This window comes from Danio rerio, chromosome 2, assembly GCF_049306965.1.
Source record: "Danio rerio strain Tuebingen ecotype United States chromosome 2, GRCz12tu, whole genome shotgun sequence".
Lineage (NCBI taxonomy): Eukaryota > Metazoa > Chordata > Actinopteri > Cypriniformes > Danionidae > Danio > Danio rerio.
In genome coordinates this window covers 41,090,365-41,116,610 of record NC_133177.1, presented here as the reverse complement: position 1 = coordinate 41,116,610, position 26,246 = coordinate 41,090,365, and the positions used below count along the sequence as shown (strand labels likewise).

Here is a 26,246-nt window from a genome sequence, read left to right as displayed (position 1 = left end):
CTTGCGAAAATATCCCCAAACTGTTTCTGTATACAAAGTTCATGAATAAAATTTAAAGTCACATTATTTTATTAATTATTTATTTTTGGACGTATACGGTTGTTCGTCAGATGCACTCATTTAATGCACGGTGTTCCAGAAATTCAACAAATGAGACTGTCTGGCTTTCATTCAACTTAGTTTAACTTGCGTTTTGTTTTTCTTTGCTTATCTTTATTATTCTGGGTGTGATGTACTGTTGTTTTCTGCACAGCTCTACTAGTTGCTCATTCTTAACTAGAATGATTTTGATCTCTCAGCAGCAGCTCTTAAGATGTGTGATGGTGATGAAGAAAACAGCATCCTCTCACTCACGCCGTCACAGGAAGGAGCTCCACCTGAGTCCCTCACTGACCCTCTAAGAGTGGACTGGCCCAAAGACCGCATTCTGATCAACAGGATAGAAAACCTCTGTTCACTGGTTATTACGGGACACTGGCCGTCAGGTCGCCGCTACATCTCTGACATCCAACTTAACACTGTATCTGATGAGCATGAACTCGGAGATGACCTCGGTTACTCACGGGTGGCACGAAAAATCAACAGTACCTTATCTGCAGAGGCTCTCGAAGGCCAGGAGTCAGAGTTTACAGTAAAGCTCCTAAAGGTGAGATCAGGATTCTTCAAGTCTGAATGGAAAATAGCATGTACTTTTACATGCTGATAGACCAAGTTGCTGCAGTCAGCTAAATTTACAAATATACATTGGGTGAAGTAATCTACAGAATGGAAAAAATTATTGAGTTACTAAATAAACAGAGGTGTCTAATAAATCAATTAAATGTTTCTCTGCTAAATACATTTTCAGCAATTACTTGTTGCCATTTACTTGTGTTAGAATATAAAGGCATATTTACTAGGGATGCTCCGATCAGGATTTTTGCTGCTGATACCGAGTACTGATTTCTTGTCATTGTAAATGGCCGATACAGAGTACCGATTCTGATGCTTTAAGCTTGATATAACTTTGCCATTGCATAAAGCACATTTTTTGTCTAAGTATGATATTTAAGTGGAGATCTCTCCTCACCTAAGATAATAAACTAAGGATCCTGCATATAATCCTATACATTATTATTATTACTGCATATAACCTAAAATATGTCTCTTATAACCATTTAGTATGGACAGAAGTAGCTTTACAGAAAATAATAAATATGTCGGAGACTCGCAGAGCTTCCGAGAGGTCATACGGGTTGGACACAAGATGAGAGCAGAACAATCAGCCCCATCACAGCAGCTCAAAACTGTGGATATGCAATGGTTGCAACAAAGAGACTATCACTCACGCCAATGAACTGTATAAACATCTATATTTTAGCTGCTGTGACGCATGTGCAGCGTTCGCTTATGCCCCCACGCATCATTTGTCTCTTCACATTGTAGTGCTGCTATCTGTATAATCCAGGTGCGCATACGCGTCCTCCTCTGTTTGTAAACTCATAAACGCACTTTGCGATCGGTTCATAAGATCAGACAGATTGGCGAGTACCGATCAAGTCATTAAATGTGATTATTGGCCGATATCGATCCCCAGCCAATTGATCGGAGCATCCCTAGTATCTACACGATCCATTTAATGTGGTATAGGATCTTTACACTGAATTGTGATCAGACCCTGAGTTTGTTCAAATTGTAGTTAAAGTTGACAAATTAAAAATGAAACGCCTGAAATTACATGATAAAATGTGGATGGCACGGTGATGCAATGACGTTGATCGACTTCTGTACTATAACATGTGAAGCAAGATCATGAAACAAACATTCAAAAAGCAGCTCATGTAAACACCTAAATCTCATTATTGTCTTATTCAGATTATGGCAAATAATTAGATTAATGATGTCCATGTAAACATGGTCACTGACACATTGGTGCCTTAAATTGGCGGTTTAAGGTGACTAAATTGTAAACATCTTTATTTAATAGGGTTGGGTTGCATTCAAAAAGGTGATTTATTTTGATCTGCCATACTATGGACATCATTGGGAATAAATTAGGAATAAAATCCCATGGATGTAAAAAAAAAAAAAAACAATTAATTGTGCAGCTCCAACAATTTCAATAAAGTTTGTCTTATTTTTTGTTTTTTTCTTTTCTTTAGGAGGAAGGCCTAAAGCTGACCTTCTCCAAGCAGGCTCTGATGCCAAACGGTGAAGGGAGTGCACGCAAAAAGCGAAAGGACCATGAGGTATAGATATGCTGTTTCATAAACTCCACTGATTAAGTTTTAGGGAAGAAGTAACCTTTAAATTGACGCCAAATGTAAAATTGTTGTTGTTGTTCTTCAGCTGGAAGATGCAGAAGGGGTTCTCCACGCTCCCCGCAGGAGGGACCTTCCCAACTGGCTCAAAGAAAACCCAGATTATGAGGTTGAGGGAGATATGCTAGAAGTAAGTACACAATTGAGGTTGAGTTCTCTTTGGGTTCTTCTTGGACTGAAGTGTCTAATGATGTTTCCTCATGGTTGCAGTTACTGGTGAACCGGACCAAAAGGAAGAGGAGGAGGAAGAGGGTGGAGAAAGGAGCAGCACTTACTGGCAGCGAGAGAGTGAAGGTCATAGACATACGGACAGGCAAGAAGGTGAGGGGAAGCAGTTGGAAGTTCTGTCGTTAACACAGAGTAAAAAGTCATTCACTGTTACACTAGTTTATATGCTGAAAAATCTTCAAAAGACATTTGCAGAAAATAACTTTAAATCATTAAAAAATTAAATAGATTTTTTTGCTAATAGGTTCTGTTCATTAAAGTAGACGTGCGCGCGTATATCATTAAGTAGGGTGTGTGACCGCCCTCTCCTGGTCAGCAGCTCACGTCACGTGTGATTTCCCAGCCGCGAATACAGCATTATATGAAGACAAAATTGATTTTTCGATTAATTGTGCAGCTCTACCCTGTACTGTGCGTAAATCCGAATTAAAGAAAAAAAAATTTTAATAGATAAATATTTCTCTCCTGCACTCACATTTGCATGTCATGACCACGTGCGCTCTATATACATTATAAATTAAGCCAGGATGCACATTTGTTGTTATCCTCTTTAAGTCATCTGTCCTTATATCTTCATAAATTCTGTACTACAGCCTAGCACCTGAAATGTAATACATGAAAGTTTCATAAGTTTATATTAATTACAGTATTAAAAAGCAGGGACTACACCGAAGGAAAGGGAAATTGAAAGTAATTAACTCTTTTTAGCAGTGTGTGATATCTTTTTTTAGGGTGGAATGTTAAAGTATATTAGGTTACTCAATTAAGCTTGACTTAATATTTTTAAACTTCAAAAAATTGACTGACTAGTAGTTTATCACGTGAAATAAGGAGTCCCTAAATAACAGGAAAAATTATATTCTGTGGACACAAGAGAATTAACCGAGTTAAAGCGTCATCTAGTGGCAGTTTGTGAATCTGTCTTGACATTGAGGTACAATTATAAACCTATTAAACATTATTTTGGGGTCTCTTCTTCCTTTTTTTGTACTCAGCTGATCACATGCCTGAATATGGTTTGTGTAAATAAAATCACTTTTGTGAATTTAATTTGTTGCAGACACCAAAGTAGTTATTAGGTACTTTTCAAAAGTTAAATTTTTTTTTTTGATGTATTAAACCTGTATTATTGATCCAATCAGCATGTTTGATGAACATCATAATTTACTGCTGGTGCACATGGTTTGTAAAATTACAAAAGGCTAAAATTCAACAATTCACAATGATGTTTGTTGAGGACCGTTGTGTTTCTTGGGATATTTGGTGCAGCTGAATATGAACGTTTGGTCTTTCCTTACACTTTTTATCTCCCAGTTTGCTGGAGTGTTCGGGCCTGCACTACAGGACCTGAGAGAGCACCTGGAGGAGAATCCTGACCACGCTGTAGCACCGGAATGGTCTGAGACTGTTCGCCACTCGGTTGGTGTCTCCAGTGTCATTTCAGTATCTTTTATTACCTAAACTAGTGCTTGTAAGTTGATTCAATCTTTCTCTTGAACCTCAGGGCTTCTTGCCTGAGATTTTATTCCACAGACTGTTGAGTCCCCACGCTTCAATCCCCAAAAAGAGCCGGCATTACCTCCACACCCCTTCCCTTCAGACCGACGACCCTCTCCTGGGAGGCGGTGAAGGTGAGATGCTAGTTTCTGACGGCGCCTACATGATGGACGATGAAGACCTGGAGGACGGAGGTCACCTCACGTCATCTCACCACTTCCTCACTCCAGCCTATGATGTGAAAATGGAACCGAGCGCGCTCGATATGGACGGAGGCGACAGTTTGTCACAGGGCGGTTATGATAGCTCTGACAGAGAGGCCATTTTGGATGATGTCATCATGGCACCCAAACATTCGGACACTTCCTCGAGCTCAGAGGATTGACCAAATCTCACGTTAGATGTAGTAGACCGAGATCATGACAGTCTTTTATTTTATTATATTCTGCCTTCATTATTTTTATAATTATTATTGATGTTATTGCTTAAACTATGGAGTAACAGATTCTGTTTTTTCTTGGGTTGGATTTGTACTTGACTGTTTCGTGTAGATCGAGGAACGATACGGGCGCCGCTGTGTTATCTATTTTTTTGTTAAGGTTTTTTTCTTTACACCTCATTCAGCACATTGTGCGAAACCTTAATTCCAGCTGGTTGAAATATATGAATTTAATGCATCACCTACCCACAGTAAGCTCTGCTTTTGGTCATTTATTGGCTGGAAAAGGAGTGGTTTGTCTCACGTCCTCAGGCTGAACTGTTTAACAGTGTGCTGGAGGATCCATAGTCACGCACTGAGCTGAGCCATCATGGTGCCTCGGTCTGGTGAAGAACATGGAGTTTTTCTGTTGGATGTATATCATTTTTTTTTCTGTGAGTGCGTGCGTGTGTGTGTTGGGGGAGGGGGGTGGGTGATGTTAGGGATTAGGGTTAGTTACTGAAACAATGTTAGACAGATGATGGCTGTATTGTACAAAGTAGAGTTGGTCCTATGCCTGCAATGATGCAAAAATTATGCGTTTATTCCCGTTTCAATAACTGACTCCAACTGTCTCTGTGATATAAATATGAATAGCAGTCTACAGTGGAAACTGATGTCTGTTGACTTCATTTCATCTAGTGTTGGTATTTATTTAAGTAATGAGCACTCAAGGATTATTTTTTTTTTTGTTGTCTGCCTGGAATACACGCCGAGTAGTAAAACAAGTTCATTCTCTCTCATATTTTGTAACTTTAATATGGAGAAAAGTCATTTTTGATGGCTGTTTTATAATGGGCAGATCAGTAAGACGTCCAGTAACAGATTAGTATAGTTTAAACCACTCATGCAAAGGCGAAACTAGCATTGCAGTACTGAAAAGACAACTAAAGGCCTGGAAAAATGTTACCTGACAACAAGCAATGTATGTAAAGTTCATATAGCAGGGTGGCCACGGAGTCTTAAAAAGGCTTAAATTCACTGAAATATTGTGTTGTTAAACAATTTTAAATATGACTCAATTTTTCTGTGTCCAACCAAAGCTACCCTATCGGGCTGACACTATCACCAATAATCAATCTTAAAACTGTTTTTGTTTATGTTTAAGTTTTTTTTATTGCTAAAAGAGATACAATTCACAATAGCTGTTAGACATTTTTACAGAAAATTCTCTAAATTAAATTCTCTAATCAGGGAAAGAAAACTAAAGCAACACGTCCCTTTACATCACAGGTGTCAAACTCGGTTCCAAAAGGGCAGCAGCTCTGCACAGTTTAGTTCCAACTCTAATTAAACACACCTGAGTAAGTCCTTCAGGCTTTTTTGAAACCTACAGGTAAGTGTGTTGGAGCAGGGTTGGAACTAAACTGTGCAGGGCTTCGGCCCTCCAGGAATTGAGTTTGACACCCCTGCTTTACATGATCTTCCAATAATACAAAAGGCTATTTACAGAAGTAACTGGGCCATTCGAAAAAATCCTCAGTGTTAAGCCCTGTATGTCATTCATAATGGTCTTGAAAGAGTCTTAAAAAGTCTTAAATTTGATTTGAAGTTTGAATTATCACAAAATAACACACATAAAAGTGTGTGTGTGTGTAGGTGGGTAAGTGTGTAAGCCTTATTAAATCACCAGTGGTGGGAGTAACGAATTACAACTACTCACGTTACTGTAATTAAGTACATTTTTGGGGTAATTGTACTTTCATGAGTAGAATTTTAAGCCTGTAATTTTACTTGTACTTGAGTAAAAATTAAGCTGAGTAATCTACTTCGTTACTTTTAAAATCACAATTCGTTACAGAGTACTGTAAATAAATTAATATTTCAGCCACGCACTGACCAGCATTTCGGTAGCCAATAAAAAAAGCTGATCTTAACGGACCAATGAAAAGCCTGGTACATTATTTGAACCGAAAAACAAGTTCAGGCTACTGCAGATTTACGTGACCGTCATCATACAGTCACAAAGTTATCAATTACATATGGAGATTTAAGACAGAAGAAATGAGGAAGAAATAGCAGAGGATGAATGCCCATTGCCACACCTGGAGGAGCTGTTCACCTACAGGTACATAGGGAAAAAAGGGGACAGCTGTGCTGATGTGATTAGCTATGGTATCATCTAAAATGCTAATTAAATGTATGCCCAAAACTGGAATATCGCATAAAAGACTGCAAATAAAGCAGCGTTTCTGTCCAACAAGTCAAACAAAATTGCCACCTGATTAACTGGCGACAAATATCAAAAGTAAAAACAGAATTAGCATCAGTAGGAGCAGCTGCATGAATAAATTATCTTCATTTAATAAGTGACTTGCGCATCAGAAGGCAATCCTGCACGCAGTGAACGCGCGCTGGAAGGCGCGAGACACGGAGTGCAGGCACTCTTGACAGTTCTGGAGGTCATTATTAATATAATATAATACTGAAATGGTTGAGGCGGTTTAAAATGACCAAAACAACACTTTAGATGTTTTACAATGTGCTTAGCCTGCTGGTTTGTCCATTCACACACATTTTCAAAATATATGCGCATTATAGCGTTTCGATCAACCGTTTTTATGTGCATATCCAAAAAGCGCAAAAAAAGGTGGATGAAACCTGCCCTCTGCTGTACCATCCGGCTTACACAGGGTTTCCGTGGGGTCTTAAAATGTCTAAAATATAAACATCTAAATTTTAGGCCTTAAAAAGTCTCAAATTCGCTGTTCCAGGTCTGAAATATGTTTGCACAGGTCTTATTTTTCCGATGTACATGTAACGCTACTCCTAATGCTCATTTAATTTTTTTGTTGTTGCTTGGTTTCGTGGTGGTGTAGTTCTTTATTTCACTATTCCTATTTTAATTTGCAGTATTAAAACTACAAATAAGAAAAGACCAGCATGCAATAGCTCAGTGCGCGCGGCGAATGTGACGTCATCGCCGTGTTTGCGGAGGTTCACTTTGGACGCGCGCGACATGATTTCGGGTGAACAGTTTCGCGCGGCGCCGCGCTTGATTTGAGTTGAATTTGAATCACTTTGAAGAGATTTTGACTGTAACAGTACGAATGTACAGACATCTTAACTATCCAACCATGCGTGATCAGCATAGAGATGACCAGATGACCAATAATTCTTGGCTAGAAATTGCAACAGCCATGGAAAGGAAGTGTTTTGTTAAAGTTGGGAAAAACCTAGGGGATAAGTTTGTTACAACAAAAAAGAGGCCATGGCAAAAGTGGAGACCCAGGTGGTTTTAAGATTACAGAATATGTTTTTTCACCATTTATTGGTTTTAAACTGATGTATCATTTTGAAGTTAAAGCAATGTAAAAAAAATTAAGTAACAAATTAAGTATTTGATAACTGGAAAAGAATATATGAGCCCATCGGCTTACAGTGTACTCAAGCTTAATTTATAGGCTTTATTGGTGATAATAGACAGGATTGTTGGACCATTATTGCCTTTTCAGCTCATTAGTAGAGGACAGAAACTAGCCAGACAATAATGTGTCAATTGTTGAGTGGGCAAAAAATAATATATATATTTTTTTGCTATTATTCTTGCCAGAATAAAAAAAATAATTGTAGAGTAACCCATGTTCTGTTGTCATTGATATTTAACTTTAATAGGTAGAACTGTCTGAGATATAAACACAAGTGAGTGATGCATCAAACTCTAATTAAAAAAATCTTGAATAGTTATAAAACTTTATAATCATTCATTAATTTTCTTTTTGGCTTAGTTCCTTTATTAATCTGGGGTCGCCACAGCGGAATGAACCGAATGATTTATTAGCATATGTTTTACACAGCGGATGCCCTTCCAGCTGCAACCCGTTCTCATTTACAACAACAGACAATTTAGCTTACCTAATTCACCTAAAATGCATGTCTTTGGACTGTGGGGAAAACCGGAGCATCTTGAGCAAACCCACGCAAACAATCGGAGAACATGCAAACTTCACACAGAAATGCCAACTGACCCAGCCAAGGCTTGAACCAGCGACCTTTTTGCCTTGAGTCGAGAGCGCTACCCACTGCCCCACCCCGTCACCCAACTTTGTAATCATAATAAATTATAAAAATAATGAAAAATAATTATTTTTAAAATCTTGAACAATAATAAAGATATGACGTAGTTCTGGAAACGTTTTACTTCTCTGTTTATCCGTCTGACTTTACAGTGAGGTTTCTTTTGACTGGCCCCTGATGTTTTAAAGAATATCACAATGACGAACACGTCTAGTATTAAAGCCTCATCCATTTCGTGAAGTGCGCACAGTCAGCGGAGGTGTGCAATGCGGAGCCAGGCGAAAGTATAAATCAGCCTCAAAATGTTTGTTTCTTTGTTTTTTTGTTCCTGCACTTCAATGGTGCATCTAACCTGTCTTCAGTACTGTTCTATTTAAATAATTTTATTTTACCACAAATTTTGTGTTTTTGCATTTTCTCTTGCATGCTTTTGATATTGTGATATAGGTCTTAAATTTAATACTTTATGGTCTTAAAGAGGTCTTAAAAAGTCTTAAATTTGACATTATGATATCTGCAGAAACCCTTTTTTTTAAGACTTCAATCTATAATCTAAAAAAAAAAACATTATGGTAAGAAGACATAACTTAATTTGTGTGATATTATATTTATTAATAATATGTTTAGGCACTAGGCAGTGTTGTTCTGTGGTTTCTGACGGTTCAGTTCGCGAATTAGGTAATTAACAAAGTTTCTCCATAATTTGCAAGTGTTTTTTTTTATTTATTACATCATCTATTGATCGTACAGATAAAAGAGGCATCAGTTGAAATGATAAAAAGTCGTGCATTTGTGCATATTTCTGTTATAGTAAAAAGAAAAAAGTAAAAGTAAAAAGTTTGTTGGTTCAAGCCCTGGCTGAGTCAGTTGGTGTTTCTGTGTGGAGTTTGCATGTTTTCCCCATGTTGGCGTGGGTTTCCTCTATAGGTGCTCTATAATTACTATCTATAATTAATGCTGTTTACACAGTTTTAAAAGTGTTTATAGTATCTTTAAATGTGTTATGTAAAATGTGTTACTGCCTGGATCTTGTCTGACTCCGCATTTATGGATAATTCCACCAATACCGCCAAGCTAAAAAAGTAATTTGTAATTTTGTAATTTGAGTAGTTTTTACGAAGAGTAATTTGTACTTTTACTTGAGTACTTTTTAACACCAGTACTTTTACTTGTAATTGAGTACAATTTCAGCAATGTAACAGTACTTGTAATTGAGTACAATTTTTTTGTACTCTTACCACCACTGTAAATCACAGGGCAATTTTTTCTTATTTAAAGTTGTGTTGCTAAATTTAGCATGTGTTCAAAGCAGGACTACCCAAACTTTTTCCCATAAACAGTCAAAAACCAAACTTGATTGAGTGCTGTGAGCCGAATATATACCAAATCGTATTTAAATTTGCCATGGGTTAATTCCTAAATTATTCAGTAATATTTAAAAATTTAGAGCTTTAAACCACATTAACTAATGCAGTATCATTTTGAACATTTTATAATGAATATTACAATATAAACATGAACAATTCCATTTATAACACAATGGAGTTCAGTTCTGAATACACTCGAGCTGCTCTTGCTCTTACCTTGATTTGCTCGCAGATGTCTTGTGCATTCTCCTCTATCAGTCAAGTGAAAGTATTTACATTTTAAAAGTCTGATTCATTTACAACATTTAATTGAATTATTTAATTTCAGTTGCATTTTTTTCCGTAGCTCAGCAATAAAACAAATCAAAAAAGCAAAAGGTTATGTTAAATTCGAAATGGCGATCTCTGGGAATTCACCCCAATCACATTCCCATCATTCGCCCTCTATGGAGGGCCAAATCAAAGGTTAATATGTGCCAACTTTGGCCAACCGTGGTCAATCTGGAGAGAGGTGGCGAAGAGGAGACTGGTTGTAAATGTTAATTACGTGGAAATAATTCAATAACACACTACAGCCTGTATCCTAATATTAGTATCTAGCACAGGGGTGCTCAACCCTGTTCCTGGAGATCTACCTTCCTGCAGGTTTTAGTTGCAACCCATATCTTACAGACCTGCCTGTAATTATCCAGTGCTGTTAAGGTCCTAATTAATTGGTTCAGGTGTGTTTGATCAGGATTGGAGCTGAATGATTTTTAAAAGTAGTCCACTAGGAATTAGGATAACGGATTGGATCAAATCTTTAACATGGGTTTTTCAAAAGAAAAAATGGATTACATAATTGGATAAGATCACTTTGATCCAAAAAATCTGGATTAAACTGATCCCATCAGAAAGGTGGATTTCATGCCCAAAATGTAATGTAAAATGTATCAAATAATACTATATTTGGATTATGCAGTATGTAACAAGGTATCCTATTTATTCATAAGGTTTTAATTGTATTTGTTCATCCGTCATGCTACAGTCATTAGGTAGGCTTTAACGTATTCAGTCTTACAGTATAGGCCTACAGCAAAGTAGAAAGAGTTTGGCCTCATAAAAAAATCCCCCAAACAGCTGTCAAAACTGACCAAAAACAATACATTTTATTCTGTCAATATGATCATATTGTATATTCATCACAATGGAAAATATTTTTGTTTTAGAATATTTATTAGTGATGCATGCAATGATTACAGAATAATAAAAAAAATGCAAAGAATGACAATCACTGATATTTAAATCACTTTCAACAATAGCAAAAAGAGACTGAAAGGGCAGAAGCACAGCTTCATCTGGCAGACTAACAACTGACTCTGACCAAACTGCAGCAAACCAAGACTAGACCTGAGATCCGCCCATAAAAGAAATGACAATGCCTGTACTTTGTGTGTATAGTATGCTGCTAAGTCTTACTTTTTGTATGTTTAATAATAGAAAAATTACGATGCCTGTTTTTTATTTATATTGTTTGCAAATATAGACATCAGTTAACATCTTAATGAAATTAAAAATATCCAGATAACACAAACAAAAATGTAAATTTATGAAATAGACAAAATTAAATAGACATAATTAAAACAAAACAAGATATTATGTTGTAATGGCTTGGGGAGATTGAGAAACTACATGAATTTATTCGTTTCAAATTCAACAACGCATAAGGCCATAATTGCTGTTGTTTAAAACGTTTTTTTTTACAATTAAATAACTAACCAACCTCTTAAAGATGGTTGACAACACTGACTGTGACTGGTCCTGCTTGAAGTTCGCTGAGAAAAGTAACGCCAGCCTTGTGAGTTGTGATGATCACAGTAGTAAAGTAAAAAAGTGATGGTGGCCGTGACCATTGAATGAATTACATAAAGTGTGGGGAGTTAAAAGAGAAAAAAATGCTCCACATTACAGGAACCGCGCGGGTCGTGTTAAATACTGCCAGGAGAAGGTTTTCAGGATTTGGACACAAATGAACTTATGACCGGAATGCGATTAATAAGACTTGCAAGTTGCAAACAGACAAACATAGCAGAGTACCGATCGAATCGGTCCATTTTAGCACTGGCAGAAGCTATCCATGCTAGTGAGACTCTCTAGGCAAACTTTGTTTGTTCAATCTGAATATATATTAAAAGTGTACAGTTTATAGTGTTATTTAATGGAATGTTGGATTTTACATTCAGCGAACAGGCGAATTCTCTGCCCTCGAGGCCTGTGTTATGAATGAAACCTCATGTTGGGGTTTAACAGCAGCGCTTCTGCGAACTAGCACGAATTAGCCAGTTAACGTTAGCTCAATTTGTTAGTGGCTAAATTGGTAAGCCTTCACCTACCACTCATCATAAACGCTTTTAACGGCTCTGGTTGTATTAACGCTGCTCTGTGGATCGTCTAATGAAGTTTATTGACGTTATTCAGTCGAGCAGCACAAACCTTATGCCGAACAATACAAGATGCTGTGTTGCTTGGCTCTTTTCTTTTGCTGACTAGCATTATTTCCCATTCATTATTTGTATTTTTGGTTGCTTTAGTCTGTTGCTTTTGGAATATTAGCAGCCCACTCGTTCCTCATATCAAGAAACCCAACAGACATTATTTATATATTTATCTAGTATTTATAGTATCCTCATGGATCTGAATTTTTACACGGAACTCTCTGACGGGACCGGTCAACATGTTGATTCCGAGTTTATGGACAACTCGTCCTACAATGGATATGATTCAGTAAACAAGGTAAGTCTGGCTGCTTTGTGTGTATATATATATATATATATATATATATATATATATATATATATATATATATATATATACATACATATATATATATATATATATATATATATATATATATATATATATATATATATATATATACATATACATATATATATATATATATATATATATATATATATATATATATATATATATATATATTCAGTTCAACGTAACTATATAATAAAACGCGTTTGCATGTGGTTATTGCACCTTTTAACATCCGTTTATTAGTTTGCAGGTGGCAGTGATTCATACCTGACCACCAGTGGACCTGGTCATCATTTTCTTGAGGTAGTGCTTCTTTTTGGACTGTTTTCTGAGCTAGCTTAAATTGACTAAATGTATTATTTTAAGCTTTACAGCGTCAAAGCATGCAATATAATGTTATATATCTTAATTTGTTTCCATTAGTGACTAAAGTGTCTCTGGATTTATTTAAATTTTGTGATCAAAAGATGACTATAAATCTTTTTACCTTGTTTTATAAAATACACCATATAAAACGTTAGCACATCAATAGTTTGTGTTAAAATAAATGCTTGTCAGGAATATTTATAACAAGACTTATATTTATAACTTGGTAAAATATTAAAAGTCTAATAATGATCACACAGCAGCCCCAACATGCATTTATAATTACTGTCTCTCCTTTAAACTTTTTAGTTTTTTACCCAAAATAAAAAAAAGTTTGCAATGTTAAAAAATGATTATCTCTCATCATTTTATATATATTTTTAATTGGCACAAATTTGAAAAAGTATGTTGTTTAATTTTTATGAAATCAATGTGATGATTTTGAGACATTATTTCACTCATATTCTCAGATTTAATTTTCAGAAAGATCTTCCTAATATTAAAGTAGACATTTAAGTGTAATATGTTTTGATATCTTTAATAAATTAAGTTTGATGCAGGCACTAGAATGGGACATCTTGTGTATTTTTTTATATACATGTTTTTATATTTTATTTCTGAAAATTTTTATGCAACTTTCTACCTTGCCATAAAAAAATTAGGTTTTCACCAACATAGCGAAACTCTTTCTAGGTTTTGTTTGTCTAGGCTTGTATTCAACAGGACTGCAAAAATACTCAAAGATGTCTCTGTCAATATTTTCAAACAATTATATTTGATTTACCAAAGTCACACAAGTGGCAAGAGATGTCACATCCATAACAAAGATTTTTCCTTATAAATGTGAAAATATAAAATAAAATCAGTCATTTTTGTTCTATAGAGAGCAAACATGTATTCTTTTGATCATCATTATTTCTTTTAGATTGTCCAATTTAATTCACAGAACTTGTACAAAGTACGTTGCATACTGTAAACTTTTTTGGTCACATCCATCACGTATGTTTATTTTCCTCATATAAAATAAACAAATGTTTACAGATTGATATTTTTCTGATCCCATAACTCTGTGGTGAGTTGTTTTGGAAAATATAAACAGATGTTTTAACAAAGTTAATATATAATTTCTCTGTGAATTTATGTTCTGAGATTTTACTGCAAATGTCGCATCCATAGCGCTGGAATTGCTCTTATGTCTTTATTTTTCATTTCAGAAAACATTCTATACACCCTGTCTGGGTGATGAAGAGTTCGAAATCCCAATCTCCTTGGATCCAGACTCTGCTCTCACCATAGAGGATGTGGAGGCACATTTTGGAGAGCTGGCCGAACAGGCTGAGAGCTCAAGGGGTGCTGGAGTTGGAAGTGTTCTTGCCAGTAATACTGTAGTTGGGGGAAATGATCCATCTTTTGCCTCCACCTTCATGAATCCCTCATCTCAGGGTATGGAGCACCTGACTTTGGGTGTGATGAACCAGCAGGGCGGAAGTGCACTGCTGAGCTCAACTCTGGGTGTGGTAAGCTTTTCTCTTTCTAGCAGTGGCAGCAGTGTCTGCATCGTGTTTGCTAAAGGAAATCCAGCACTTGTTTCTAATGGATTATAAAATGCTAGATAGGGCTGCATGATATTGAAAAGATCTGACATTGTGATATTTTTTTCCTGCGATATTTATTGCGATTTGAATACATTTTAACCAGATGGCTTGAATAGCTCTATTTGGAAAGAAATCCATTTATTAGATTGATAAGGGTTGTTGTCAGATAAATAAATACAAATACAATTAAAGTATTTTTTTTCTTTCTATTTTTAAATATTATTAGTTACCATGCCAACTTTAATGTAATACAGTTTGGTATATTTAGCTTCGGCCCAGCACCCTTAATCAAGTTTGGTTTTTGGCCCTTCGTAAGAAAGTTAGGGCACCCCTGGTTTACAGGGAATTTAGGCACAAATCTTGTAACATGCCCTATGACCCAATCCTACTTGTTCAGTAGTCGTTTTTAAGTGCATGCATGAATGAGTATTTCTAAAAATTTCTTTCTTGACATAAAATTATTTTCAAACTAGTGCTGTATGATATTAGAAAGATCTGACATTGCATTTTATGGTAGTTTAAAAGTAATCAAAATCGACATTCACAATTTATAATCAATCAAATTTTTTCAGATACATTTTTTTTTTCAATTACTTTTCCTACCATTTGTGAATTCAAATGACTCCATTCTGGGCTGATTTATACTTATTGTATTATGATTTGTACTACTTGCATTATTTTGATATTATGCTTCTGCCAAGAGCACATGTACGGTCCGGCACAGCCTTCACATACAAAAAAAAAGTAATTACACATCACAACTGTTATAGCTACACTTTACTGTACAAAGCTTGTCACAAAACCTGTCACTTTATGTAACTTGTTAACTATGAGGGCAAAAACAAAAGAAATTAAATAATTGTTCATTAATCATAATCGAGTTAAATTATTCAATTAATCGAGATTTTAGTTTTAGACCAAATCATATAAAACTGTATAACAGTTTTAAATATCCTGAGAATGCTTTTATTTTTAAATGAGAGATGTGTATTATTGCCTCCATACTTCTTGCTTTTACAAATGACCTTTTAAATGGCTGTTAATGTAATTAGATCTAGAGTGTAGATTGCACTTTCAGATCATGAATCTTTCTCTTTCCCCCTTTTTTTTAGGATCTTGGCCATTCTGTTGGCTCTCATTTCGCTAGTTCCTCCTCCATGACTATTGATGTTCCAATAAACGAAATGAGCCACAGCCTCTTAGGACACAACCAGCTCACCACCATAGACCACTCAGATCTAAGTGCCCAGTTAGGGCTCAGCCTTGGTGGAGGATCTGTGTCAAAATCACCAGACCAACCGCTGTCAACCACACCGTCCCCTTCTGGATCACTGCAGGATGAAGACATGGAGGATTTTAGACAAGTGAGTTTTTGAGATATAAGCCTGTTTTGGTGGCACATTTTCATTATTTTTTCATCTTGCAACATCTCCCGGTTTCTTTCTCAGAAAACCATGCTGGTAGACTCTTTCGCTGTCTCTGAGCCCAGTCCAGCCCAGATATCTGTTCCTCCACCTGTGGTGAGGAGGGTGGGTGGTAAGCCATCCATGGTGCCAGTGGCCACAGTGGACACAGGAGCATCACTCGGGGTCAAAAAGGGAAAGAAGAAAAAAGATCCTAATGAGCCACAGAAACCAGTGTCAGCCTATGCTTTGTTCTTCAGAGACACACAGGCTGCCATTAAAGGCCAGAACCCCAATGCCACATTTGGAGAGGTGTCTAAGATAGTGGCCTCCATGTGGGACAGCCTGGGAGAGGAGCAAAAACAGGTATGGAGTCCTTAATAATGCTCTTCTGTTCATGTACCAGGCTTAAAGATGCAGAATGCAATTAGGTATTGCATTTTTTTTTACATGGTTCCTCCAATAACAACATGACGTACACGCAGGTTGCCAGATTAATGATAACAATAAATTACGAGCATTGCTGAAGATCGTGCCTTATCCTGACTATGTTTGCATGGACATCAGTAATCTAATTATTTGCCTTAATCTGAATAAGACAATAATAAGAGTAAGGTGTTTAACATGAGCTGCTTTTTGAATGTTCCTTTCATGATCCTGTTTTACGTTATAGTATATAGTTCGTTAAACGTCTATACATCAACATTCAACACTAATTTCATTCAGCGTTTTACATAAGTTCGCGTTCATCATGGCACCCAGTGCTTCCCACTCATAGACTTTGCTCAGGCGGGTCGCCCAGGAATATTAACAGCTGCCCAATTGACACAATTTTTTAGTATTATTGTCATACTTTTACACTTTTTGTATCATCCCAACATAACCAAACATCCGCAATTGATTAAGTAGGTGAAAATTATGTTGAACTGTCAACACTCCCACAGACAGTCTCAAGTGCTCTGCAGACCCACAGAGACGTGCTTTTTTTGGGACTTTTTTGGGAAATTTGCCTGCCCCCTGTTTCTAAAGCTGCTAAAATGTCTGGGATTCAGCTTTTGCTTTTACATTTTAAAGCTGTCATTATGCGTTTTTGCATTACATTTTTATTTAAGCTTACTTTCGCTTGGCGTCACAGCTGACAGCGCAGTTGCGAGAGCAAGAGAAACATTAAACAATTCATTCTCTAATCTAAACTGGCTGCAAAATATATGTACAACATTAGTAATGGTTAATCAATGCGTCTGCCTTATTTAAATAATCTACACGTTTTAATCTTGTAATTATGGTCATTTTAGAGATATTGTCTGTTTTTATTTATTTTTTTGTTCATCATTTGCTGTATATTTTAATTTAATTATGTCAATATATTGTGTGTTTTATATGCATATCAAAAATGCTTTGACCTGCAAGTTTGCTTTAAACTTGAGAGGGAGAAGCAAGTTTTACCTGTCAGTGGGTGCACATGGCTCCTGAATAGTTTTTTTTTTATTTTATTTTTTTTACTTTAACCCATTGAAAAGAAACCATGTATAACAGTGTCATAATAAATACAATTATTGTTAAAAATTAAATTGTTTTGTTTGTCGCATATTGTTAACTATTTATTTGATGTGGGTAAATGGTGTGTTTTAATCTGGCTATCACCACAAGTATATTTCAAACCTGTGGGAAGCACTGGCACCATATGTGATTTTGGATGTTTTGTTATTAATTTCAGTTTAAGTTCAACTGCAGTTAATTTCTCACACTATGCATGCAAACAAATGACAGCGGATACAAATTCTCAAGTAACAGGCCACCTCTGCCATTTCATACACTAGCTTTTCATTTGTTTGTCGTCAAATGCCTGACAACTACCATGTGTGCATCCTGTCGCAAAATGTAGTGAAAAGTACTTCAAAACAGTAATAATTTGATTAAAGTGTTTATGTCTGTACTGCACTTCAATAATGCCCCTAAATTACAGATACTTCACATCTTTGCAATGCGATTACTGTACAGTTTGATTCTTACTTTAGTCAGAAGAATAAGGTAATCAAAAATTTCTGTTTACATGGTAGACTCTTAAGAGTATTGACTTAATCGTATTAACATTGGAGTATTGGTGTTTATGTAAATGTGCTCCCTGTAAGCTAAACAGCTGATGGTTATGTTGGGAAACTTTCAATTGTTTGCAAAATAAAATCTCATAGATTTTTATGACTCTTGTATCTCATTTCGGAGGTTACTGCTGTCTTCCGGAGGTTGCAATTTTAGCTGCGCCTGCATACACTGAGGCAGCCTTCAAAACTGAAAAGAAATATGGGGTGTTTTCCACCAAGGCAGCCTGGTGTGCTGAAATATGATTGGGTAAACTGGCAGTGGGCTGGTTATTGAGACCAAAACTAAGACAGACATTCCGACATGGAGCGCACATTTTCAAAGGAGAATAACAGACTTGAATTCTTGTTTTTCAGATAAACAAGTGTTCACTTATGCAGAGTTCAGATTTGCATGAATAACAAGCGTTCACTTATGCAGAGTACAGATTTGCATGATTTTTTTAAAGTAGTCGCATCATGGATGTTTTCACACTGCATGACTATCAGGGGCAGCATTCTGTCAGTGCTGTTTACACAGCAAGATGGATCGGCGACAGGGGGTTTCAAACCACATGACTTTACAATAGTAGAAATCGGCGGCAACTTTTGTCTTGGTCTGCAAACTACATTTCACAACCAAACACGCGAGATCAAGTTAAGTAGTATATCTATAGTCGATAATTAGATCAAAAGAGAAAGACGCCTTTAGTGGGGTAGAAAATGTACTTATTTTGCTCACATGACTTTTGAAGGGAATTTGCTATTTCTTCTCAACATTTTCTTTTTCGACCTGGTTGTGATATTGCTCTGACACGTCCAACAGACACGAGTGCTCTTCCAAATTTCTACTAGTTTTCCTCTATTTGTTGGGTCCAAATAGATGGAAAATAAGTGCTTTTAACTTCTCCCCCAACCTCTCACTGACCCTCAGATACCCATACTAGTGGATGCTGCTCTCTCATTGGCTGTAGGTGATCGCCGATGTAATTTTCAATCAGAACACATTTCACACGGCTTGATTATAGATTACCGACAGCTCCACATATTTAGCATGTCAAATATCTCACAGGTGTCAGCGACTCGTCTGCAATTCTCTCAGATCTTGTCTTTGATAGTTCATACTCTGTGATTGTTACAAGGCATTTGTCGGCGATTTCACAAAACCTGTTGGCGAGTCAAAATCAGAGCTAAAATCATGCAACTCGGCATTAGCATGTTTCTTAAATATCTGCAGATGTGTTATGGTATTTTTATGATTTAAAAAAAAATCAAAACCTTACATACAACATTTTTAATTTTATTAGTGGTTTGTCACTTCACTAAATGATTTAAGACACATGGTGTAAAAGCCTTTGTTGTACCATTTAAGAGTTTGTGTCATTTTTAATTTTCATTTTATTAATTTTCGCAGGTTTACAAGAGGAAGACAGAGGCAGCTAAGAAAGACTATTTGAAAGCGTTAGCGGCCTACAGAGCAAGTCAGCTCTCGAAAGTGAGTGTCTAATTTCTAGCCTGTCAGTTTCTGATTTGCACATTTATCTGATATTACTTATTTTTTCAACGTCTTTCATCCAGTCATCTTCTGAGCTTGAAGACAGCGCTCCTGCCACTCCTCCCTCTATGCCATCTCCTGCCCCCATCCACACTCCTCCTGCTGCCCCCATCCGTCCTCGGCTGACCCCCATCACTGAACAGAACACAATCACCAACATATGCGCCTCCAATATCATCCTGGACCTGCCTCAGGTCACCACTCGCTCCCGCACAGGCTCTCTACCTGTAGCCATTGGTCAAGCTCCAGCACCAAGCCCCGCCCCGACGCCCACTGTCACCAAAATCATCATCTCTAAGCAGATGCTTCAAGGAGGCGCTCAGCTCCACCAGATCCCAACATCCATGGTCACGGTGATTCCAGCTGGTGTGCGAGCCGTACAGCCTGGACGGCAGCCGCCACCTCTGCAGCAGATGCAGGGCACACCGCCTCCACCCCGCCTGCAGCAGATGGTGCAAACACAAGCCCCTCCGCCTCTTCAGGCCAAACCCCGTGGAGGAGCAGGCAGTTCTGTGGGCATCACCGTTACTCCACCTCCACCTCTCCAGATAAAGATCGTGCCCGCTTCAATACACTCTGACCTGTCTACTCCGATTATTGTTACTACAGCAGCGAGCGCCACTCCTGTGATTTCCGCATCCAGCATCTCAGCCGCAGATGATCCTGCTCCCGTTGAGGTGCAAGTGGAGGAACCCAGAGAGGAGCTGCACACCGGGACAGATGAGGCTGTGACAGAGGAGCCTGAAGAGGTTTGCTTTCCCATATTTAAAGGGATGGTTCACACACAAATGAAAATGTCCTCTCCATTTATGCACTATTAAAGGGGTGGTCCACTATCATATAATATTTTAAGCTTTGGTTGATGTGTAATGTAGCTGTGTGAACATAAACATCATCTCTAAATGTAATGCGCTCAAAGTTCAATGCAAAGGGAGATGTTGGCTTTTACAGAGTTAGCTTAGCAAAGCCTACAGCAAAAGTTTGGGGACTACAAACAATACATCTGGGTTAGTGAGATCACATACACTTCAGGTTAGGCACATTCACCCTGCACAGTGAAGGGGCATGGTCGGAGGCGCTGTAATGTTATAGCAGAGAAGGCTAAAATGCCATGCAAATGCTGCTATTTCCACAGAGCATCTTCTGTTTCTGTATTTGAGCTTCCAAAGGGCATGGCACAAAGAGAGAAGTGCTTACAATTTAATTTTAATTATGTTCCAGGCAATTATGATAAAGATATAGCTAGCATTTGACAAGGGAGAGCATCCAGAATCTCTCACAGTTCAGTGCTGGATTCGGCTAAAAACTCCTCAAAGGAGGAGCAGATCCAACCACTATATAAGAAGCTGTAGATTGTGAGCCACAACCTGTAAGTATTTTTATTTGTTAAAATTGATCTATGACATAGTGTCTAGCGTTAACAGTATGTTAAAGCAAGGGCTTAGACAAGGATATAAACAACAGGAAATGCTGTTTGGCACCGCTAAAAATTAAACTACAAATTCATATTTATCCGTCAAAATGCTGTGAACACCCACAACCTTCATCAGCACTGCAGTGTCTCTCAATGCAGACGCTTTCCCTGTGTTCTACATCTCAAATAACAAACTCACAAAAGATATGAGAACGTTTTATATTGCTTAAACATGCTTACAACCTAAATGTATGTAAAGTTTGTTCAGGCTGAAACTGATACGGCTAACAGCTACTCTGACAGTATTTACACAGCAAAGGCACAGCGTGTGCTATTAGAAGTGTGACGCTTTTCCTGTTGACATGGAGTCGATCTGCGAGTCACAGCACATTATGGCCCAATTCCAATTCTCCCCCTTAACCCTTCCCCTTACCCCTTCTTTTGTGCATTCAGGTGAATGGGTAGGGGTGGCCCAATTCTCTTTAGCTTAATAGCGTAGGGCTCAGGGGAAGGGCTTGATACCCCTTCAAAATGAGATTTTTCAGGACCACACTCGAAACCAAGGGGTAAGAAAATTTCCCAGAATACACCAGCCGCAACGGCAGTATAGCTGCACCAGAAGTCAGGAGATCCACAAATTAGTATTTATTTTGTCGTTATTACGAATTTTTACGACAAACAAGCATGTTTTAATATATTCATAACAGCATTTGTGTTTTACCGTCATGGTTTAAAAAACAAAAACACTAAAATAAAAACTGCTAATATCGCTATCTATTATCCCTAATCATAACTCCTGTATAGCAGTTACACAACATTCTGACTCTCGATGACACTCGAATCCCCTGTCAGATAAGTCTTGTGGTTGGGAATGAGCTCGTCTGCTATAATGTTGATTTATTGTGTCTGCATAGATGAATATGGCTACGGTGTAAATACACAGTATAGTTATGATCTTATTGCCACATTATATCGTTATGATAAAATAATATATGACTTGAGTGATTTCCTGAAGATAAATACCAAAAAGAACACAACTGGAATAACTACAGCAGTCCCGATCGTCTGATCTCATATGAAGCAAGAGATTGTGATGACGTATGATGGTGTGTGCAGGTGCTGTAGTGTCCCAATTCTTAGGGGTAAATTTTTAGGGGTACAAAAATAGAATTGGGATTGGGCCTATGTTAGATGACTAATTAGAGCCTATTGAGGGATAGTAACTAGGAAATATGACAGTTGTTTTCATGTTAGCTGAGTAGCTGTATATAATCAAAGTAAGGTATATGAAAAAATAGCGTGATTTTCAACATGTGAAGCATGAGCACACATTGCTTTGCATCTTATAAACACAACCAAGCCTTAGAAATACACTCTGGACCACCCCTTTAAACACAAAAAACACACATTGACATCAATAGTAGGAAGTGGCTGCTGCTTTCCAACATATATACAAGATATCTGCTTTCATGATCAACAGAAGAAGAAAAAACGCTAACAGGTTTGGAACAAGTAGAAGGTGAATAAATGATAGAATTCTCTTTTTTGGGTGAACTGTCCCTGTAACAATAAAACAGCTATTGTTTATTCTGGGGGTGGGAAACGATACAATATTATAATACTTGTCCTGATATAATATTATTTAGGATTTTTCAAATGTATAGCAATATTCTGCTATATACACATGCAGTGGAAAATGGGATTGTCAAGCAGACAAACACTTTAATGAAAACCTGCCATTAACGTTGTGTACACCTTTCTGTGATGCTGCCATCCAATTTTACTGCATGCATGCTGAAGGTTGCTCTGCTCACCAGAAAAAAACTCAATGGCACCATCTAGCGGACCGTTATGGAATTATATTATTCGTTCGAATAATAAAATCAAAGTACTGGCGCTAGAGCGTCATGACTGTAAGTGTATCGGCATGATATTATCTTAGAAAATATTGTCATACTAAGCTATATGAATGTTTTACACCATCTACACCATTTAGGTTTAAAAGTGTCTCTTGAGTAAAGGAAATTTAGTAGCTGGATGTACATTATTGAGCTTGCAGTGTGGCTACTTCCACTGCTAGCAAGTTAAAACTAGACCAACATTTATTGAATAAAGTTATAAGACCACTTATTATTATCATTATGTTTTAAAAATCTTATATATCCATAACCGTGTACAAAACACTCATCTACACAAGAAAAACAAGGCAGCAATGTTACAATAGGCCTACTAATAGTAAGGAAGTCCTCTGCTTCACCTTTTGCAGTGTTGTTTTCTTTTTTATTATACTACCCGCAGTTAGCTTAGCATGCTAATCAGATGACAATTATTGTACTGCAGCTCTACATGCACAATACATACATCACCTATACCAGGGGTGTCCAAACTCAGTCCTGGAGGGCCTGTGTCCTGCATCATTTAGCTCCAACTTGCTTCAACACATCTGCCTGGAAGTTTCTAGTATACCTAGAAAGAGCTTTATTAGCTGGTTCAGATGTGTTTAATTGGGGTTGGAACTAAAATATGCAGGACATCGGCCCTCACCTTTACCATCTAACACACACACAGAGTTATTTACACAATAATTCATCTATTATTAAATATATGAAATAAATGATATCATGTGATGTTAGTCCAAACATGTCCGTAATAAAAACAAGCACCAAGATTTTTGGTAAACCGACAGCTTTAACCAAAAAAATGGCCAGTCTGTCAGATGTAGAAGAGTCAGAGATCCAATTAAAGAAAGTTAACTGAAGATTAGTTTCATCAACAGTGTAAAACTGTGTTATTGCTACTGTTTACTAATTAAACTTGATGACATGATAAGATCAGATACAGATGGATATGCATCACAGCATTAATCTCTGGGCTTGTTTTTCAGATGGAGATGGAGGTCAGCGTGGCTCCTGCTGCCTCCTCTTCAACAGCTTCTGCTAATCTGTGTGTCCGAGCCGGATGCACAAACCCAGCTGTGGAGAGTCGAGACTGGGATAAAGAATACTGCAGCAATGAATGTGTGGCCACACACTGCAGGTGAGGACTGCAGATATATTGAATATCACCAGTCTCAAACTGGATTCATGGAGGGCCGCAGCTCTGTACAATTTTACTCCAACCTAAATCAAACACAGCTGATCCAACTCAACTCATCAAGACTACTAGAGACTATTAAGCAGGTGTGAGTTGGAGGTGGTTGAAGCTGCAATGAGCTGTGGCCCTCCAGGAATTGAGTTCAAGACCACTGCTGTAGAAGCATAATCGTTTTTTCCCAGTTGTTGTTTTTTTCTGTGTGGTCAGTTTAATTTTGCTAACCGTAAGTGTATACTGTTTTCACAGAGATGTTTTCATGGCCTGGTGTTCAATCAAGAACCAGACCTCAGCCGCTGTCAAATAAACCAAGCAAATCCCACTGATACTGGCTCTGATTGTGCCTGGACGTGTCTTTTACAAGTTAACATGACGATGTTTTACTGGAATTGCTAGTGAAGGTTTAGTGTTTGTGTTGTAAATATTGAAAGCATGAAAAGACAATTGAACAAAAAAAAAAAAAATCACGGTCATAAACGGAGCTGTTGACGAATACCCCGAACCACAGTCTGAACACTTTCTCTTCACTGCTGAACCTCAGAACACAGTGAAGATCATCCTTCATTTAGATTTGTATGTATGCTGCTTGTTATTTGTGTTAACCTGAGAAAATTCTGAACTGTTATATTATTTTCTAATGTAGTCATATTGATGATAACGGTATTAGTGAGCCTCAAACAGTAAAGCAATCATTCTTCAGATCTTTATTTCATGTGCTGACAGTGTCTTCGATCTTGCCTTAGTTATGGGGAATTTGTTTTGCTGACTTTTTTATATATTGTATTACAGAAAGTACTCAAGTATTAATAAATGGCAGCCATAATGGACCAAGTTTCAGAAATAATTGCTGATTACACCATCTTATTGTGACTGATTTGTTTTTTGTCAGTAAAAGGATGAACTGCAGATGTTCCCCTACTGGTAGATGTGATTACAGCTGACTGTCTGTTGATCATTTAAACAAATGTATGATGATGATAAAAATAAACTTTTTTTCCCAGAAATTTATCTCAAATAGTATATATATATATATATATATATATGCAGTCATTTTAGTTAAGAAATTATATTTACATGGCGTCAATGAGTTCGTTTACATTTTTTTATATTACAATGCCTGACTTAAAGGGCACCTATGATGAAAATCATCTTTGGTAAGCAGTTTGGACAGAACGGTGCAGGTATAGTGTGTCTACAGTGATATTGGGGTGATATAAAGACAAGAAGGCTCTCTTTTATTTGTATTTATTTATTTTTTAATTTCTTGACGTTAAATTATAATCCAAATCACTTCCATTTTGAGGCCTGCCACAACGTGACATAGGAGGGCGGTTTTCCCGCCCACCAGATTGATTTACAGCTGCGTATTAACATGTCTCCGTAGTAACGTGTATATTCATATCAACAAAAGGATACGGGCAAAGACACCGGGAAAAAAAAAGATGTGTTCAGCTCTCTGATCATCAATCATCATCAAATGTGATCAAGAATGGGTTTTACAAGTTTAAAACCGTGCATGTCTATAATCATTACAGCGATTTTACTGTCATCACCACAGTCGTGTGTCAGTACAATTATAAAAGATGCTTTAATCCTGGTTTATGGACGTTAAATAAGGTTTATTTTGTTCATTAACCTAACATATCCTTACAGCAGTGGATATTAACATGTATCCTGTCACATTTGTTGTGCAAAACACTGCAACTTGCACTGTGTGTGTGCGTGCGTGCGTGTGCGTGTGTGCGTGTGTGTGAGTGCGCGTAAACTGTTACGACATTGTGTGACCGTTGCAGGCTTGAATAAACTCCACAACGAACACATCAAATAATCATTGGGAAAGTTGTTACTGTAGTATTTCTCACAAACACTACGTGAGATCTGCTTCATGTCTCACTGTGCTGTTCATCTGATACAGCGGAGATTGAGGCATACTCTGAAAGACACGGTGGGCAGAGAGAACAAGAATTAAGGGCACAGACAAAAAAATCAGCTTCATTGTGTTCAAAGCAGAAAATTCTAACGTTCTGAAAGGTATAATAAATAAACTGAT

General features: G+C 37.2%; 3 protein-coding genes across 4 annotated transcripts in view; all 3 read left to right on the top strand.

The window, feature by feature from the left end:
* Nucleotides 1-5,217, top strand: part of chd8 (chromodomain helicase DNA binding protein 8) — a 30,129-nt gene extending 24,912 nt beyond the window's left edge. Inside the window, exons 34-39 of one of the 2 annotated variants that reach the window (NM_001347671.1) lie at nt 300-646; nt 2,142-2,228; nt 2,329-2,430; nt 2,511-2,621; nt 3,843-3,947; nt 4,033-5,217. In NM_001347671.1, the coding sequence (NP_001334600.1) occupies nt 300-646; nt 2,142-2,228; nt 2,329-2,430; nt 2,511-2,621; nt 3,843-3,947; nt 4,033-4,410 (1,130 nt within the window). In that variant the 3' untranslated portion in view covers nt 4,411-5,217. The remainder of the gene's footprint in view (nt 1-299; nt 647-2,141; nt 2,229-2,328; nt 2,431-2,510; nt 2,622-3,842; nt 3,948-4,032) is intronic. The other variant, XM_021481014.3, reaches the window with a different exon arrangement.
* A 1,181-nt stretch (nt 5,218-6,398) lies between these two features.
* Nucleotides 6,399-26,246, top strand: part of mbl2 (mannose binding lectin 2) — a 199,369-nt gene continuing 179,521 nt past the window's right edge. Inside the window, exon 1 of the mRNA XM_073910080.1 lies at nt 6,399-6,571. Within this exon, the coding sequence (XP_073766181.1) occupies nt 6,533-6,571 (39 nt within the window). The 5' untranslated portion in view covers nt 6,399-6,532. The remainder of the gene's footprint in view (nt 6,572-26,246) is intronic.
* Nucleotides 11,974-25,192, top strand: tox4a (TOX high mobility group box family member 4 a). The gene is made up of 9 exons (XM_021471257.3): nt 11,974-12,659; nt 12,939-12,998; nt 14,276-14,578; nt 15,769-16,020; nt 16,105-16,425; nt 19,552-19,632; nt 19,716-20,441; nt 23,991-24,142; nt 24,446-25,192. The coding sequence occupies exons 1-9, from the start codon at nt 12,555-12,557 to the stop codon at nt 24,501-24,503; spliced, it is 2,058 nt and encodes a 685-aa protein (XP_021326932.1). The 5' UTR covers nt 11,974-12,554; the 3' UTR covers nt 24,504-25,192.

Excerpts from the sequence above, each read along its gene's own strand:
- tox4a (XM_021471257.3), top strand. The coding sequence starts at position 12,555 with ATGGATCTGAATTTTTACACGGAACTCTCTGACGGGACCGGTCAACAT. Across the intron at positions 14,579-15,768 it reads TGAGCTCAACTCTGGGTGTG|GATCTTGGCCATTCTGTTGG; the intron begins GTAAGCTTTTCT and ends CCTTTTTTTTAG. Across the intron at positions 24,143-24,445 it reads TGTGTGGCCACACACTGCAG|AGATGTTTTCATGGCCTGGT; the intron begins GTGAGGACTGCA and ends CTGTTTTCACAG.